The sequence below is a fragment of the Mesoplodon bidens genome (assembly GCF_964165515.1).
Source record: "Mesoplodon bidens genome assembly, chromosome: 1".
NCBI lineage: Eukaryota > Metazoa > Chordata > Mammalia > Artiodactyla > Ziphiidae > Mesoplodon > Mesoplodon bidens.
This window is the reverse complement of record NC_138176.1, coordinates 130,843,830-130,861,483: the sequence shown is the minus strand read 5'-3', so window position 1 is coordinate 130,861,483 and position 17,654 is coordinate 130,843,830. Positions and strand designations below refer to the sequence as shown.

The 17,654-nt window shown below is 34.6% G+C and overlaps 1 protein-coding gene across 22 annotated transcripts in view; it reads left to right on the top strand.

Moving 5' to 3' along the window:
* ADGRL3 (adhesion G protein-coupled receptor L3) overlaps positions 1 to 17,654 on the top strand; it is a 581,523-nt gene that overhangs the window by 246,646 nt on the left and 317,223 nt on the right. For all 22 annotated transcript variants that reach the window (XM_081254129.1, XM_081254127.1, XM_081254128.1 and 19 more), the window contains one exon: positions 1,803 to 2,603. In XM_081254129.1, coding sequence (XP_081110255.1) covers positions 1,803 to 2,603 — 801 coding nt within the window. The remainder of the gene's footprint in view (positions 1 to 1,802; positions 2,604 to 17,654) is intronic.

The following is a 17,654-nucleotide window of genomic DNA, read 5'->3' as shown; positions in this document are numbered from 1 at the left end:
TGTTCCTTTAATTTTTAACTATTAGGGGAAAAGGGGAGATGGTTTTCTAAAATACCTTAAAATAAAATGCTTTAGTAACCAAGGGCTGATTATTAACTAGCATAAAGTTTATATACAATTTTGACAATAATCCCTCCCCATCCTTTATAATTATAAATATCATATTAGAATCCTGAGAAATTCTTCTAATAATCAATTTTATTATCGAATATAATTTGATGATGGCCATCTATCCTTGCTATGGAAGATTTTGATAGTTAACTTTTCCCCTAAACTTTTCATTTTTCCAAAATTAAAACTTTGGGCATTTTAATAATGTACTTTCCTTTTTAATAATCTGTAAACCCTAGCTGAATTTCATCTTAGATTGTTTTCCATTGGATGTAGCTTTACAGTTGTTGTTAAAGAGCTAATCACTAATACCAAGAGAATAATACTTTAATCATTAAAATATGGGTCAACATCCAAATTTCTTGTAATTTCCTAATTTCTCCTCCCAATACACTTCTAATCATTTCAAACATAACAGTGGACTGCATGATTTTTTTTCAATGTGTTTGCTCTGCAAAAATATTGGAGCACTGTTTCCCATAGCAGGTTCAGCAGAACATTACACCACATCAGGCTCTGTAGAAAGGGTTCCATGATCAAATTAGTTTGTGAAATTTGCTCACCCTCCCCACTTCCATCTTGGAGATTCACTAATGTACCTCAGCTATTAGAATCCTGGTATTATGTTTAATATGATATTTCTTAAACACAAATGGCTAGGGATCCCTGTTTTCTTTCTGTGTGTGTAATATGTGGCTAAACCACTTAAAACACGTGCTTCAAGGACCTCCCTTTGGGAAACATTGCTTTTTAGCCCCTTCATTACAGTTGAATTGGCCAAGTTTTTTTTTTGCCACCACTCATATGATGTGCTACTGAATCATACTAAAAATCAACTGAATCAGATAATTCCTGCCCATTTTCAGTCTGAAGTATGAGCAGCAAAATATTGTAGCAAGTAATCTTGTTTTTTAATGTTCTTCTCATGTAACAGTAAAAGGTACATGTTTTTAAGTTCCAATACTACTGTATTTAACAGGACATTTTTAACTGATTAAAATCTAGATCTTGGGTTCTTCTCTGTAACCTTTCACCTTTTCTTCTTTCCTTATTCCTTCTTTCCTTTCTTTTTCTTCCTTTCTCTTTTTCCTTCCAGTATCCATCCATCACTCATTTTTAATTGTGTGGGTTGCATGCTCTGTGTGTGCTATAGCTTTAAGAGCTTTTTTCCTAGAAGGCTTAGTGGCCTGTATTACAGGGCTTTTCTTTTCCCTTATTATTATATTTTAATTACTATTGTATTTTCATATGCTTCTTAATAAGTATAGAATAGTTAATAGCATCAGAATGAAAACAATATCTTTAAAAATTCCAAATAAGATATATAAAACCATCACATATAAAAATTTATATTTGTTATATGTCTATAGAATACATAGACATGTCACATGTATATATATATAGCATATCCAAAATTATTGTAACACACTTGCAAAGGTAAAAAGCAAAGGAAAGCACAGCCACTCTTTAAAAGGCCAAATTTTTTCAGCAAATGAAATCAAAATGATTATGAACAAATGTCAAAATTAATGTGGACGACTACTTTATGTTCTCAGAAGAATACAGCAAAATAATTAAGTGGTGGTGGGTATTTCTTGTTAGAGTTGAACTCTATTTGGTGAAAAATAAGAATATATGACAAAATATTAAAATTAATACATTTATTATTTTGACTCTTTCCCTTCCAACAGTTTTTCTTTGTCCTGGACTACTAAAAGGAGTATACCAGAGTGAACATTTGTTTGAGTCCGACCACCAATCTGGGGCATGGTGCAAAGACCCTCTGCAGGCTTCTGACAAGATTTATTATATGCCCTGGACCCCCTACAGAACTGATACCCTGACTGAGTACTCATCCAAGGATGACTTCATTGCTGGAAGGCCAACTACAACCTACAAGCTCCCTCACAGGGTGGATGGCACAGGATTTGTAGTGTATGACGGAGCTTTGTTCTTCAATAAAGAGCGCACCAGGAACATAGTAAAGTTTGATTTGCGGACTAGGATAAAGAGTGGAGAGGCTATCATAGCAAATGCCAATTACCATGATACCTCCCCTTACCGTTGGGGAGGCAAATCTGACATAGACCTGGCAGTGGATGAGAATGGGCTATGGGTAATCTATGCAACAGAACAAAACAATGGTAAAATTGTCATTAGTCAGTTGAACCCTTACACCCTACGGATTGAAGGGACATGGGATACTGCATATGATAAAAGGTCAGCTTCCAACGCATTTATGATATGTGGGATTCTGTATGTGGTCAAATCTGTATATGAGGATGATGACAATGAGGCCACAGGGAATAAGATTGACTACATTTACAACACCGACCAAAGCAAGGATAGTTTGGTGGATGTACCCTTTCCCAATTCATACCAGTACATAGCAGCTGTGGATTACAATCCCAGGGACAACCTTCTTTATGTATGGAATAACTATCACGTCGTGAAATATTCTTTGGATTTTGGACCTCTGGATAGTAGATCAGGTAAGTTTGACTTTTGATGGTACTTTAAGGGGAAATATTTACAACTTGCTCTTAGTAAGTTGATTGTATATTTTGATTAGACATCCTTTTGTGGTCTTCTGGCCTGTGTATTGAAAGGTATTCATTGTCTTTTCAGCTAAAAAATTGTTGCTGTTAGTCACTTTCAACTTTAAAAAAAATATAAGCATAAGAAACTGACTCTTCCTCCTCTGTGCAGCTAGTCTCCAACCTGCAGCCCTTATTTGAAGGGCATTTTCATTATCAGCTAGTTAGTTCTTTGTGTAGTGAAGTACACAAAACCTTTGCAAAAATAGAATGCCATCCCATCTAATTAATTGTGACATGCCCTGTGAAGTGCTGTCCACTTGGAAAATGTCAAAGGGTTGGCTTGATATAATTCTTCAGGGGGCCTGCACCAATATATTCAACTCACCAAGAGCATCATATATGACCACCCCTACTGGGAATATTGTCAGTTTGACTGTAAATATGTCTGAATGTATCTAATTAATAAAAATGTTCATAACTGATACAGACAAAAAAATAGATCTCAATTTTATAAGAAACAGCAGTGCAAAACTCAGTTTTGAAAAAAATGAGACAAGCTTTAACTCCCATTCTTTAAAATTGTATTTTTCCTCTCTAGGACATACTGTTTACTTTTAATATTATTTAAGGACAGTCATAAATTGCTTTATCTTTTACATTTCTATTTGCACAAGTGAGCAGAATTATCTTAGTCTAGAAGTTAAATTATTTTAACTAGCAATAATATTGTTCCTCCTGATAAAGTATAATGGAAAAGTAAGATATAGGTGTCTGAATTTTGATAGTAACGTAGCAATTCATAGCTTAATTTTTTTCTTCTAGTGCTTACATGTTAATATTTCTTATTTTCTGCATTGGTTTTACCTTGCTTTTACTAGCGTGTCATTCTGCTTACTAACTTACTTCACTATATACATATCTTCTTATACAATTAGATTCTAAGTGCCATAGAGCCAGTAATCTTGCCTACCCATCTTTTTATTATTTTTCATCTGACCATTATTTCTGCCTTCTTAGACACTAGTGTCATATATGGCATATAGAAAATAAAGCCTCAATAATTCTTTGTTGAATGAATGAATGGATGAATGAATGAATGCCTTTCCACTTCTCACTGTGATAGAATGTCAAATTGGGTAGCATTTTCTCTAATCCCTGTAAGAGTGACAGCAGTTCTTTCCATGGCCAGCAATGCTGATACTATGTTGAATTGCTTTGTGTGGAAGGAGAAGCCTAATATGCAACAGCAGCAAAAGCAACTTCTCCTTACTAAGTTCTCAAAAATCTCGTAGACCTGGCTAACCTCTGTACAGGTAAGGTTTCTCAATCCAATACACCCTTCAATTAAAAACCTAAGCAAATCATCTGGAGTATTCTGGGAAGACAGTTCTTTCAGATCTGTGATGTTCTTAAACCAAAATTCATATTTTGGCAGTGAAAACTTTTGATGAGTGGTTCTTAGCCTTTTTTGACTTTTAATTGTAACTGGAGTAATTTCTAATTGCCTCCAAAGAAATAATATATAATAACTCACCATCTTTTAATGTTCGTGAATAAGGGACAGTAACATATTGATTTTATTTATTGGAAAGATCATGCATTATTTTTGTTAGAATAATAGATAGGTTAAAATTAACATTCCAGGTTTTGATTTGATGGACTGAAGCAAATTCTTAGCTTAGTTTTTATAAATTATTCCTAAAGAAAAAGATGATACCATAACCTCATGTATTTAGAGACTTGCCAAAAATATTTCTAACGTACATTAATAAAATTATGTGTGTATCCATATGTATGATGTCATTGTAATTGTGGACATAGGAAAATTATACCACTCATTTAATTTTGTTTGTTTGATTATGGGAGTTAAATTATCAGCCATCTTGCCCGCTTGTACTAGTGCACCTATTTGTTAAAAACATGCTTTTAAAGTGACAAACACTGAGAAATGATAAAGTTCAGCTTTTGAAACAAATTCCTAACTTAAGCCAGGAGATTCAGTTTGCACGCTTTTTAAATGACAGTGAAGCTCTCTTATGTTTTGCAAAGAGTGAGATTTCAGCTGTATTAAATTTGTATATATAATCACAAGAAAAATTATCAATTTTCATGCATGAATGCTCAAATTAAAAAAGCTAGTACTTTGGTGTGGACTTAGTTTAGAGGTAGAAAGAATAAGTGTAGAATAACAATAAGTGTACATTTTATGCATGAATATGAGAATTTCAGTTAGCATTAATGGAGGCTGTTCACCTTATTCTACACAAAGTTTCAACTGAGTGTTTTTCTTTAGTATAAATTACATTGACATTTTTCAAAGAAATTTCCTTTAATGAATTCTTATTATGGATCTTCTTATGTGTCTATGTATGGAAACCAACTTACTATAAATGTTAGGGTCAAAAAGACTAATTCTGACTAATTCTAAGTCCATAGATCTATATAGTATATTTTCTGTTGCCATCTGTTGGAAGCAAGCTGAGTATTTTTGCTCTGATTTCAACTGAGCTCTAATCATTGAAAAGTCACACTTGAAGTTTTTATGTAATGGGGTATCTGTGTTTTACTTCTACTGAATATTACTATTCTGTAAATTAAAAGATCTGGGTGTTGGAAGTTGAGACAAATATGTTCTCTCAGATGTATAAAAATCCTCAGGTGAAGCATCCATGGAGGTGGCATACTGCTTCTGAACATGGGTCTGGGAACCTGAAAGACTTGTGTTTTAATTCTGCCTCAGGTGCTTGTTTGACTATAGGCAGGCTACTGAGCCTCTTGGTCTTAGTTTCCTCAACTATAAAATGGAAAAAAAATAATACCTATCTCGGAAGATTATTGTTATGATATATGTAATAGACATAGCAAAATTAACATAAAATCTACATGCCAACCCTACAAGGACCATTATTATCCAGATTATCTGATTGAGGGGCTTAAGGCACTACAGCTCGTATAATTTATTTAAAGATTACTCAGCTATTAAATTGCAGCCCAACTTGAGATTCATGCTCCCTTCCATGACACTAGTAGTGGAAAGTATGCCTACTGAGGCTATGTGTCTGGATGCATTCACTTGACAGAAGTGATCTCAGTATCCCCATGTGTCAGACACTCTCCAGATGCAAATCTAATTTGTAGTTCTCATGATTAGATAATTACCATAGATCTGCACTCCAAACAATTGCCTTTATTTTTCAATGGTGAAATCATACTGTGTCAAGATTTGTTGAATAATTTAAGAAATAAATTAGTGAATTATAATATATATATATATATATACATACATACATATATATATATATATATATATATATATATATTAAACCTTCTTATTCAACATATTATGGGAATGGGAGTATTAGTCCTAACATTTGTTTTATTAAGATTACATGTATGCTTCTCAGGTAGTCCTCTTCTCAGTTTACCATGCACTCCTATGATCTAGAAGTGTTATGTCACCCCATTTATTCCCCACACACCACCCATACCTACTTCTCCTCTTCACTCATATTGTAGCGATATTTGATAACCTAAAGGAAGTTTAGTCTGTTAAAAAGTGCCAAAGCACTTTAACACCTAATGCACTTTCTTCCAGAAGAAGTAATTAGAGAAATTAGTCAGTGTTTACAATGGGAAAGAAAGTGAACAACTGTTCAATGAATGTTATTTTCGGGACATATTCTCAAATTTTTCAGTTAATGAATTACAGGAATTTTTTCAACTTAGAGAAAATAGAAAGTGTATTCAAGTGAATAAGTGTGTTCCTTTGAAAATACATTTTGTCTGCAGAACAGGTGATTGATTCCGTTTTGAACACCAGTATCAAAAATACCTGTAAGCATTAGCACCTGAGGATAAAGTAAATATGAAAGTGCTATTTTTTTTCTGAGCAGAGAACCAGCAAATCTAGAATTTTTCTCAAATGTACTTTTAACTGAGCCTTTTTCCTGTCTTATAAAATACAATAATACTATACATTCATCATTGCCTCCAATTGGCTATCTTTTGTAAGATACACATTAAAAACCCCCAAACAATACTTAGCTATTTCACAAGTTATTTGAGTGATTCTTATGTCAGCATCATAACTCTAAAATTCTACCTGATGTCCTGATATATCCGGTGTGAGGGATTTAAATAGTTGTTTTACTTGCCTTTAGTTAACTGGTGTTGATTGACTTTCACTCTTGAGTTCTTTCTCCTAAAGCACCTTGTGCTGAGTTCATTATTCATTGGTAAATAGGAGATGTGAGGTACTTTCTTTGACTCTTCCATTTTGTTTCTGAAGTGTCCACTGAATAATCCAAACTTTCCTTGTCAAATATACAAATATTTTCCACTATTTCCTACTGAAGAAAGAAGAAGTAGGCTCAGGTTGATAAGAATAGACAGAGAAGCTCAGAGCCAAAATTTTTCTGAAATTAGTGTGTCTAACAGATCTAAAAATATGTTGGTTGAGGTTTAGTGAAACACATCAAGCAGTCAGTATGAACCACAAATGATAAGGACACGTAGCTACTGTCTAGTGCCTACTCTTCTGCTTCCCAAATACAATCCACATTTTCTTGCAAGCCATTTGAGATTATGTAAATGTAATCATTCTTGTATATGCTGAAGAGAGTAGACTCTAAAACCACAACAAAAAGCCTACACATAACAGTTTAACAATGCAGATAAGGTGAACCTTCTGTCCTTATAATATGCTAATTAAGTGCATCTGTGTCTCCAGTAAAAGCTGTGGTTATGTAGTGATGAATAAGAACTTTAAACACACATGACACCTCGTTAAAATGTAATTTTCACATCATATATCTGAGCCCTTTACTTTGACAGCTGAGTAATGTGAGTGCTGGGCAGAGAATCTTGAACATTTCTAAACTGTCACGTGTTTATTAATAAGTAGCTGAATCTGCTTCCCGAACGATTTAGTTAAATGTGTTGCACCCTAGTCACAAAATAGAGCCTGAAAGTAGTGGGATTTTAAATCAAACTTGTCCTCAGTGTATAGGTTATGATTGCTTCACAGTTCCACTTGAGATGCCACATTGTCTCTAAAGTTTAATTTACATCTATCTTAGTAGCTGAGTGAACTTTACAGAAAGAAAAAAATAGCTACTTGTTGCTAATTTCAACCAGGTCTGTATTTTTATGCATCATCTGTTTGCCTGTCTGCAGAGGAGCCCCTTCTTTTTCTCTCCAATGCTTCTTCATTGCCTGTAGTGACAGCTGCTGCCTGAGGGCATTGCTGCTGGTGATTTTTCAGGGAGCACAGCCAAAACTTGCAAAATTTGCAATAGCTATTCCATTGCCACTTAACATCAGCTGAATTCTCTTATGTTTGTTTTTACATGTCTTGTATTTTTCTTCTTCATAATTGAAGGCTAAACCTTTCCTAGAACAACACCTTCTGCTTTTCGGGCTCTGAATATCAACATCGCAGTCCTGTACAAAGCACAACTAGCTGGACCTGGCTTTGTACAGCTGAGCCCGGTGTTAGCCATTCATCCCACATCTAGGTGACCCTCCTAATAAAGGAGACAAGCTGCAAGGTTCACAAATGTTACTGTTATTAATTTTTTTTCCTACAGAGTGATGTCCCTGATAAATGTATAATTATTAGGACAGTAATCATGATTATTTCTACATGTAGCTCACAGTCATAAAAGATGACTTGTGAATAAGCTTCCCACTCACACCAGCTGTCTTTTCTGTAGCCATTTCACTGCTCATTAGCACATCCACCAGAGGGCAGGCAGGTGGAACTGAAATAGTTTGGCTGCTCATTATTAGCACATCTTGTCAGGGTTGGCAATAGTGATTATAATGGGATTTCTGGTTATCAAGGGGTTCCACTTTAGAATACTCTGCTTCTATCCATATTGACATAAATAAGTGAGAATTAACTTTATTATATAGCAAAGTCTGACATTTGCTTTATTTCTGTTTTTTTTTATTTTAGACAATGAACAAATATCTTAAAATAGGGTGGCCAAGCAAAAATATTAATTTAAGCAGAAGATTATTTCCCTCTTAATAACTACTTTCCACCACAGAGCTAAATTCTCCGATAATAATGACTAATGACCAAAAATTTAAGATACCTAAATTACAGGAATAATCTACCATGTTGTATAATTTTATGGGATGAGACATGTCAGATTTCCCTGAAAACAATGGATAATATATTTTTTGTTTGCTTAATAAGAATTTGCCTGTTTCTCTTCATTCCCTTCAGTAGTACAAATTCATAGCCAAACTCTATGCATCCACTTACCCAATGAAAATACAAATTAAAATTATGTAGGACTTTCTCTCTGAAGTGTCATGTGACTGAAATATTTTAACCTTAAAATTTGGATTTTTAAAACTAATGTTAGAAAAAACAATTCTACCAAAAATATACAAATGCAAGTGAAGTTAGGTATTTGTTGATTTCATAACTTAGAATGATCTCTTATGCTAATTTTTTAACTAAGAAATGTTTTTGAAGAAACTTTTGCCTTTGAGAGAAAATGGCACTTAAAAACACTTTGTTCAATAAAAATATAAAATCATAAACTTTTTAAATTTTTGAAAACAAAATTTCAAAATCTATGATAATTTTGCTGTATAGTATACATATTTACATATTAAACAAAAAAAAGAGACTTTATAGAGAAGCCCACTGAGAGAAATCTGAGACAAATAGTGATAATAGTGGGGAAGGGGTTTCTGAAAATGCATTCTTTACTTTGATACAGAAAAATAAATCCTTCAACCTGTTTGTGGAGAAGAAGCTTGAAAGTGGACTTGGAAATATTAAGATAACGTCAAAGGTGAAAAGTGAAATTCAGGCACAAAATCAAACCTGCTGCAGAAAGCAGAAGCAGGGAGCCAGACTGGGCTTAAGTCATAAGTCCAGTGATTGATTGATGGGCCTTTCTTCCTCTCTTTCTCTCTTCTTTCTCCCTTCCTTACTTCCTTTCATTACTCACGAGACTTGGCTTTAGGTAGCTGAGGCCAAGCACTGTGCTCTACTCTGTGATTACAGCTGTGAACAGAGCAGGCATTGGCCCTGCCCTCTTGGAGTTTACAGAATAGTGAAGACAAATAAGAAACAGAAGGAGAAAGGGGGAGGGGTGTCAGAAAATAATAATACTCATTAGCTACTGTTTGTCGAGTGCTTTCTTTTCTGGCCTTTTACATAGATTACCAACTTTCATCCTAATAAAAATCATGCAAAGAAAACATTATTCTCATTTCCAGACAAAGAAATTTAGGATCAGAGACGGTAAATAACTCAAATGTCACATACAGGGCTTCCCTGGTGGTGCAGTGGTTGAGAGTCCGCCTGCCGATGCAGGGGACACGGGTTCGTGCCCTGGTCCGGGAGGATCCCACATGCCGCGGAGCGGCTGGGCCCGTGAGCCATGGCTGCTGAGCCTGCGCGTCCGGAGCCTGTGCTCCACAACGTGAGAGGCCACAACAGTGAGAGGCCCGCGTACTGCAAAAAAAAAAAAAAAGAAAAGAAAAAAGTCACATACATAGTCCAGAGTTACAGTTAGAATGTTAGTCTGTCTGACATTCTGCTATGTCATGTTGCTTCCAATCAGTAATTTAAAAGAATACAGGTGCCATAGCTAAGGAGCAAGGGAAAAGCAGGAAGGCAATGTACAGGTAGTAGAATATAAGTAAAGCAGGTAAAATGAAGTAGCAAATGCAAAGTAGCAAGGCCACATCAAACTCATTTAGAATAAGGACAAGCAAACAGCAGCTAGTGTTATAAAGCACAAACTGCACTCTGCCCTGCATATGGCCATCTGGGCAGTGGGGTGGAGGGCCCTCCTTGGCACGTGCCTTGCTCCAGTGCTTGGCAAACAGTATCAGTGTACGAAACAGTATCAACATGTTACAACAGGGTGGCTGGCAGACAGGCAGGCCTTCCTCACCTGGGTCTCTGGTCTCATTTGGCTGAAGACTAAGAGAGAGCAGTCTCCACTGCTTTGCTGTGTACTCCCCTCCCCCTATCCCCGGCCAAGACCTGCTCTAGTAAAGTAGAGGTGCAGCGTCCTTGTCAGGAGGATGGTGTAGGATGTAAGAGCTACAGGTGTTTCTGGAGAGGACTTTGGAGAACTGAAGAGATGGTTCCAGATCACTTCCGTTTTCACACACACACACACACACACAAAGCACCTGCCATCCCCTCCAAATTGTACTGGGTTTCACACACATGCCTTAATGCTTAAAAAAAAATGCTATGAAGTACAGATGTGGAAAATAAGACTCAGAAATGTAAAATTATCTGTCCGGAGAAACCCAGTTGATAAATTTAGATGTGGGTTTCAAAGAAACCCAGGTTTATTTGACTAAGTCATGAAGCTGAAGCAGTTTATATTTACAGGGGAAAAATTATAATACACACAAACATACAATAGAATATGATATAATGGTGCATAGATTTGATGTAGGGTGTGTGTGTGTGTGTGTGTGTGTACGTATGTTCCTGTTCCTAGAAATGCTTGAAGAAACAGATTGAATTATTGGAGGATTAGAAGACTTAGAAACTTTTGCGGAAATTCTGAGCAATTTAAAAGACCGTACGCTAACAGAAGTGTATGGAATCTAAAAAAAAAAAAGAAATGGTTCTGAAGAACCTAGGGGCAGGACAGGAATAAAGATGCAGACGTAGAGCATGGTCTTGAGGACACGGGGAGGGGGAAGGGTAAGCTGGGACAAAGTGAGAGAGTGGCATGGACATATATACACTACCAAACGTAAGGTAGGTAGCTAGTGGGAAGCAGCCACATAGCACAGGGAGATCAGCTCGGTGCTTTGTGACCACCTAGAGGGCTGGGATAGGGAGAGTGGGAGGGAGACACAAGAGGGAGGAGATATGGGGATATATGTATATGTATAGCTGATTCACTTTGTTATAAAGCAGAAACTAGCACACCATTGTAAAGCAATTACACTCCAATAAAGATGTTAAAAAAATAAAAATTAAATAAAAATAGAAGACTTTAGAGCTTTGGGGACTGGCTCTTTGTTAGATTTATTTCTACTTATTTCCATTTTATTAATCCAGATAGTTTGCTAGCAATACTATTATGGTTACTATCTATGAGCAAGATTAGCAAAATGGGGGAAAAGGAAAACGAAGAAAGAAAAGGAGTTAGTGAGGCAAAGAATGAGGGAAATAAATTTTTTTTCCTAAAAATAAATGGACAAGAAATGAATGAGTTCCCTTTCTTCAAAGGGAAGGTGATGAAAGAGCATGCATTTAAAAATGTTATTTTCCAAGATTGATTTAAGAAATAACCTCAAGTGGCTAAAGATAAAATTAAAGACAAAGTATGGAATACTTATACCTTGCTGGTTGAAATATAAATTGTTGTTAACCACTTTTGAGAGAAACTTGGCAATATCTAGTAGAGCCCATGTCTACATGATTGGCATAGCTTATATACTAGCAAATCCACTTCTAGGTTTGCTCACTGGAGAAACTTTCTTACATGTGTGCATAGAGAGCAAGCTTTGTGTGTGGTTGCCCAAGTGACTAATAATCAGCTGGAATAGGAGACATGAATGTGACATCTATCTTCGCTGGCACAGAGATATTAAAAGCCCTGGTCAGTGTTGAAGGTAGAGGGAAGCATTATGTGATCAGTTATTCCTTAGAAAGAAATATACTAAGTTAAGTACTGGTACCATGAAATGATAAGTAAGAAAATATCTTATACTGAAATTTACTCTTTCTAGTAATATCATTCCATTTGGTCTCAAGCTGGCTGTAATAACTTAAAGAAACCAGGATTACAATTTGCCAAAGTACCAACAACCTTTAACTCCTGTAACTCTTTCTCAGAAATCATTACATTGTTAGTAAAAGAAGCCCTTTCTTGTCAGAAAAGGAAAAGTTTCCTCTGAAATTTTAATTGAGTGTGACATAATAATAGCTGTTATGTGTTCCAGCCACTGTGCACATTAAAAAATCCTTGAGAATTTAATTGCTTTAAAAGTATGTTTATACCTCCTTCACTGAATTTTCCCCATGAGTATGAATAGATTCATATATTCTGGATTCCTATAACATCTTTCGGTATAACAATCATTTTTAAGCTTTCAGGAACATGGCAAAGTACTTCAGGGGATCAACAGGACTACTGAGTTAGCTGATCATGTCCCAAAGTTAAGAATTTACAATGCCATGACACAGGTTCAAGTGCCCAGTTTCTGCAAGCATGGAAAAGCTAAAATTTTCTAAACCGAATGGTGAACTAGAAAACATATGTGAATTAAGGTGGAGGTTTTAGTTCTCTGAGTTATACAACTGAAAAAGATGTTAATCTTAAGAGATACGTGCCATGAAAGTATTGAATTTCAGGACAAAATATCACATAAGGAATATAAAAAATAATTATCTAGTGGAGTTAAATTGTATATTGGGGTTAGAGTCTAAAATCATCTATTAAAGTAAAAATTAAATATAGTCAAACTTATTTTTGAAACTCCTTTAGTAGTTTATAAAATATAGTGAGTTTTTAAAAATATATCCGTATAGAGTACAGAGATAGCATTATATGTTATTGTGCAATGTATATAGTGCATAATAAAAGGTACCTTTACAGAGTATAATTTTATAATATTTTAATTACATAAAAGAACTACATGAATTCATTTAAATTCAATGTAGTATCTGTGATACAATTACTCTGTATTTAAAAAAAAAAAGAGTTCCATCATTATTTCTGTGTAAATTCTTTCAGTGAGAGCTTTTTTCCCTAAGCAAGACATGTATTCTTCTTGAATATATTGATTTGTACTTTCCCATTAAACTTCTATACAATTATTAGATCACTTATTAAGTGCCTCAGCAGTACAACTAAAAAAAGTCATGTGACATAAGAATATTTAATGATATCAGAAATATTCATTATGTATTGCTAATTTTTCTTAGAAAGCAGGTTTAAATGATTTGGAATTCAGGTCATTATACATTTTTCTACTATTGTTTATGTTTGAAAATTTTTTCTTAAGGTTTTAAAAAATGATTTATGTAGAATAGCCCTATTCATTATACCTAGTACATTTTTTAGCAAGCTGAGGATCCAGAGTTTTAATGATAGTTAATTTCTTAATGGTTCAGATCTGAGCTTTTCTGGGTTTTCCCAAATTTCTGTAGTGAATATGTTAAGTCTCTGAAATATTTGAAATAAATTTCTGAAAATTAAGCTAATATTCCTCATGACTAGAGTAACAATAATCTATTTAGAATTCTATGATGGAATGTAAAAAGGCCTTCTAACTGTGTTCAGGACAATTACCCAACTACCTAATTCCCACCCCTTTGTGACTAGGGCACACAAATAAGAAATTGCCATAGTCTTACTGAGAGAATGAAACTGTAAGAGGGGAGCCTTACTCCATTTCTAGGTTTTTTTTTCTTTGCTAAGGAAGAAAGTTCGTAGTTCTTAAAAGTATTGGGCATTCCTAGAAACTTTGCTTCTACCCCTTGACTACAGAGTCATTATATTATTTGATTTAGTGGTATTTTCTGTCAATTTTGACTTTTAAGCTTTTAAAGCATTAGTTTTCACCAGTTGTTTGTAAGGATAAAAATTGAAAAGGCGAAAACATAAAAAGACAACCATGAGTTTAAATATACCCACATTGAATTTGAATGAAAAGAGTCAACCATTCTAATTAGAGATGAAACTTAAATATTTTACTTTTAGCTTTGACAATAAAGCAGATAAATTGCCCATCTGAAACTTTCAATATTATTTTTTTATTTATACAACTATTCCCTTTTTATGTTCATGCTTATATTTTCTAGGAAGAAGTAGGTAAGTATGTTTATTGAACGTAGACTATATTTTTGATGAAGGAGAAGCACTAATGGCTTTTATCTTGGTGTAATTATTTATATATATAGTTTTTTTGCGGTACGTGGGCCTCTCACCGCTGTGGCCTCTCCCGTTGCGGAGCACAGGCTCCGAACGCGCAGGCTCAGCGGCCATGGCTCACGGGCCTAGCAGCTCCGCGGCATGTGGGATCTTCCCTGACCGGGGCACAAACCCGTGTCCCCTGCATCGGCAGGTGGACTCTCAACCACTGCACCACCAGGGAAGCCCGGTGTAATTATATTAAGAACCGTTCATAGCGAAAGTATTAGAGTGTTTTGCTGCAATTTTATGTAGTTATTTTGGGAGGCAAATAATTTTGTTCTAGTGAACAGTGGGTTTAAATACTTCGGTGAATTAAAGTCTCTTTTTATATTTCCTTGTGTAATAGAACTTAAGTGTGTGCAAGTAGGTTATAGGCAAGTGATTCCTAAGTTATATAGGATAATGGATCTCAAAATGTAGTCCAGCAGGAACTTGTTACAAATGCAAATTCTCAGGTCTCACTCCAGATTAAATCAGAAACTCTGGGGGTGAATCTCAGTAATCTATTTTTAATAGGCTTCTAAGTTTGAGAATTACTGTGTAGACCATAACCCCTAGGTTGTATATACTAGGTTAGTATACACTATGGAGTATAATTAAAAACATTAAACTTTTTTTTTTTTTTTGCTTTCTAAATTTCTGTGATATTTGTTGATTGCCTTTAAGTGTTTCCCAATCCCCTATCTGATGACTCCTGCAAAGAGGCTGTAAAACTCACTGAGGGAGCATGTTAAAATGCAGACCTGTCTCTTTCAAATCACAGCCCTAAAATGTTGATTCAGTATGCAAAATGAGGCGTGGGGATAGTATATTTTAAAGGTGATTCTGGGTTTGGAAAAAATTACTACTCTAGATTCCCTAAGGTTTAAATAAAATTTATATCTTAGCAGGAATGTTATCTTAATGCATTAAGAATCTGTGGAGCGATATATACTTTCTACCTCCTCTCTGGGCTAAGGCTGTTCTGGCAGTGAAATGCATCACTTTGTTTTATTAAATGACCCTGTTTTGTGTCCTCATAGAATTACTACCTGTGTGGTTGACAGAAAAGAACAGCAGCCTGATACAGGATGGACACATCCCCTCTCAGGCTTGTCCTAGCAATGCAAGATGCCATTCATCTTCACCTTGAATAGCTGGAATAAATTAACACAGTGAGAAGAACAATGAGACTCTAGGCAATCATGCAGTGCCTCACAACCACTCATGGTCTAATCATATGTTGGGAAACAAACAAACAAACAAAAAAGGTGAAAAATGTGCAGGAAAACAAATTAGACCTGTCACTATATTTGAAGGAACGTAGCAACCAGTATAATCCCATCCTTAACCATGAGCAATACCTCAAACTTCCATATTCTAATTTAAGGCTAAGTTTTGTTTCATAATCGAAAGTGAGATAGGTAGAATTCTGAATTTTTCATTTATGCTCATAATTTTACAAGTATACTAACACATAGTCTGGAATACATGATAGTTCCTTCTTCGGTCCATCCCCACTGACTTTTGTAAACATGGACAGATGACAAGCTGTTTTGAAATGCTATTTTGCTGCCTGAGTCCGATCACTCTTTCTGACTGTTCATTTATTCTGGCTATTCAAGGCTGGCATGAATGGCACTCAGATTTGCCAGCTGAGATCTGAGTGGATGCAGAAAACGTGCCCATCCTGAATCAGGCTGATGTGTAATCTTTGTTTGGTCCAGCCCCCTGATGCTCTCAGTTTTCTCTTTTAAGACAGAAACATCTAGTGGCTTTGACCTAATAAGAATGTAAAATTTAAAAGGATGTTTTCAAATGTGAACCTGTTGAATTAAATATGCTGATGTGCTTTAAAAGGCACTCAAAATTTTTATATCATTTTAATTTTTAAATTAAAAGTGTGCATTTCAGATAAATTAAAACTAATAAAATGTGTTTCTAGTGGACAAAAGGAACTCTAGAAGAAATTCTGCAAATAAATAATACCATAATACCAGGTTGAAATTCAGATTTTCAAAGAGGAATGAAGAGTCCCATAAATGGTAAACATGTAGAAAATGTAAAATATTTCTTCTTTTAATTAAAACCCCCATAAAGCTATTTGAAGATATATATATAGATAGATAGATAGATAGATAGATAGATAGATAGATAGATCTTGGCATATATATATAGATATATATATCTTGGCATATGTATATAGATACAGATATATATATATATGGTAAGTATAGTATACAGGACACAGTGGGGAACAGAGGAAGACAAACAAATCTAACTATAAGTTTACTGTGAAAAATTAAAGATGAATATTTCAATTCCTAGATCAAATGGTAAAAAAAATCATATTGGTATAATTAATAATCTAATAAATTATTTAAAATCATAAAATATGTTTAAGTAGACTAAAAGAAGATAGGAAAGGAAAAACAAAAAACAAAAATCAGAAGGGAAAAACCAAAAACAAGTAGTAAAACAGAAGATACAAATCTCACAATTCATCTGTTAAGTAATTAAATTAGGTATAAAGGACTAAACACTCCAATTAAAAGAAAAAGATTATCAGAAAGAATTTTTAAAAAGCAACATCAAATGGTATGTTGTCTATAACAGATACATGTTAAGGACACAAATAAATTGAAAGTAAAAGGATGGGAAAATATACAGCATACAAACAATTAAAAAGAATGAAAGTACTCAAAAATAGATGAGGATATGTCAAAACAACACAAAAATAAGTTTACAGGGGTTCTCATGGTCCACAAGAAGGGCAAATTTAGCATCAAAAATAATGATGGAGATGGATTATAATACAAGGAATTAAAAATAAATAATTCATAGTAATATTCTTCTGTAGAGAAGAATGTTAGCTATAAAACCCTGAACAAATGATCAAATTAGAAAAGCACAATTAAAAAAAACAATGTAATCATTATTTTAGTAAGGATAATTGATGAAATCATTGAAAATTAAAACTATGGTTGAAAGTTTTTGTGGGAGCAGGAAAGTTTTAGACCGTGCTGTAGACTGAATGTTTGTGTCTCCCCAAAATTCATATGTTTGAGATACTAAATCCCAAGGTGATGGTATTAGG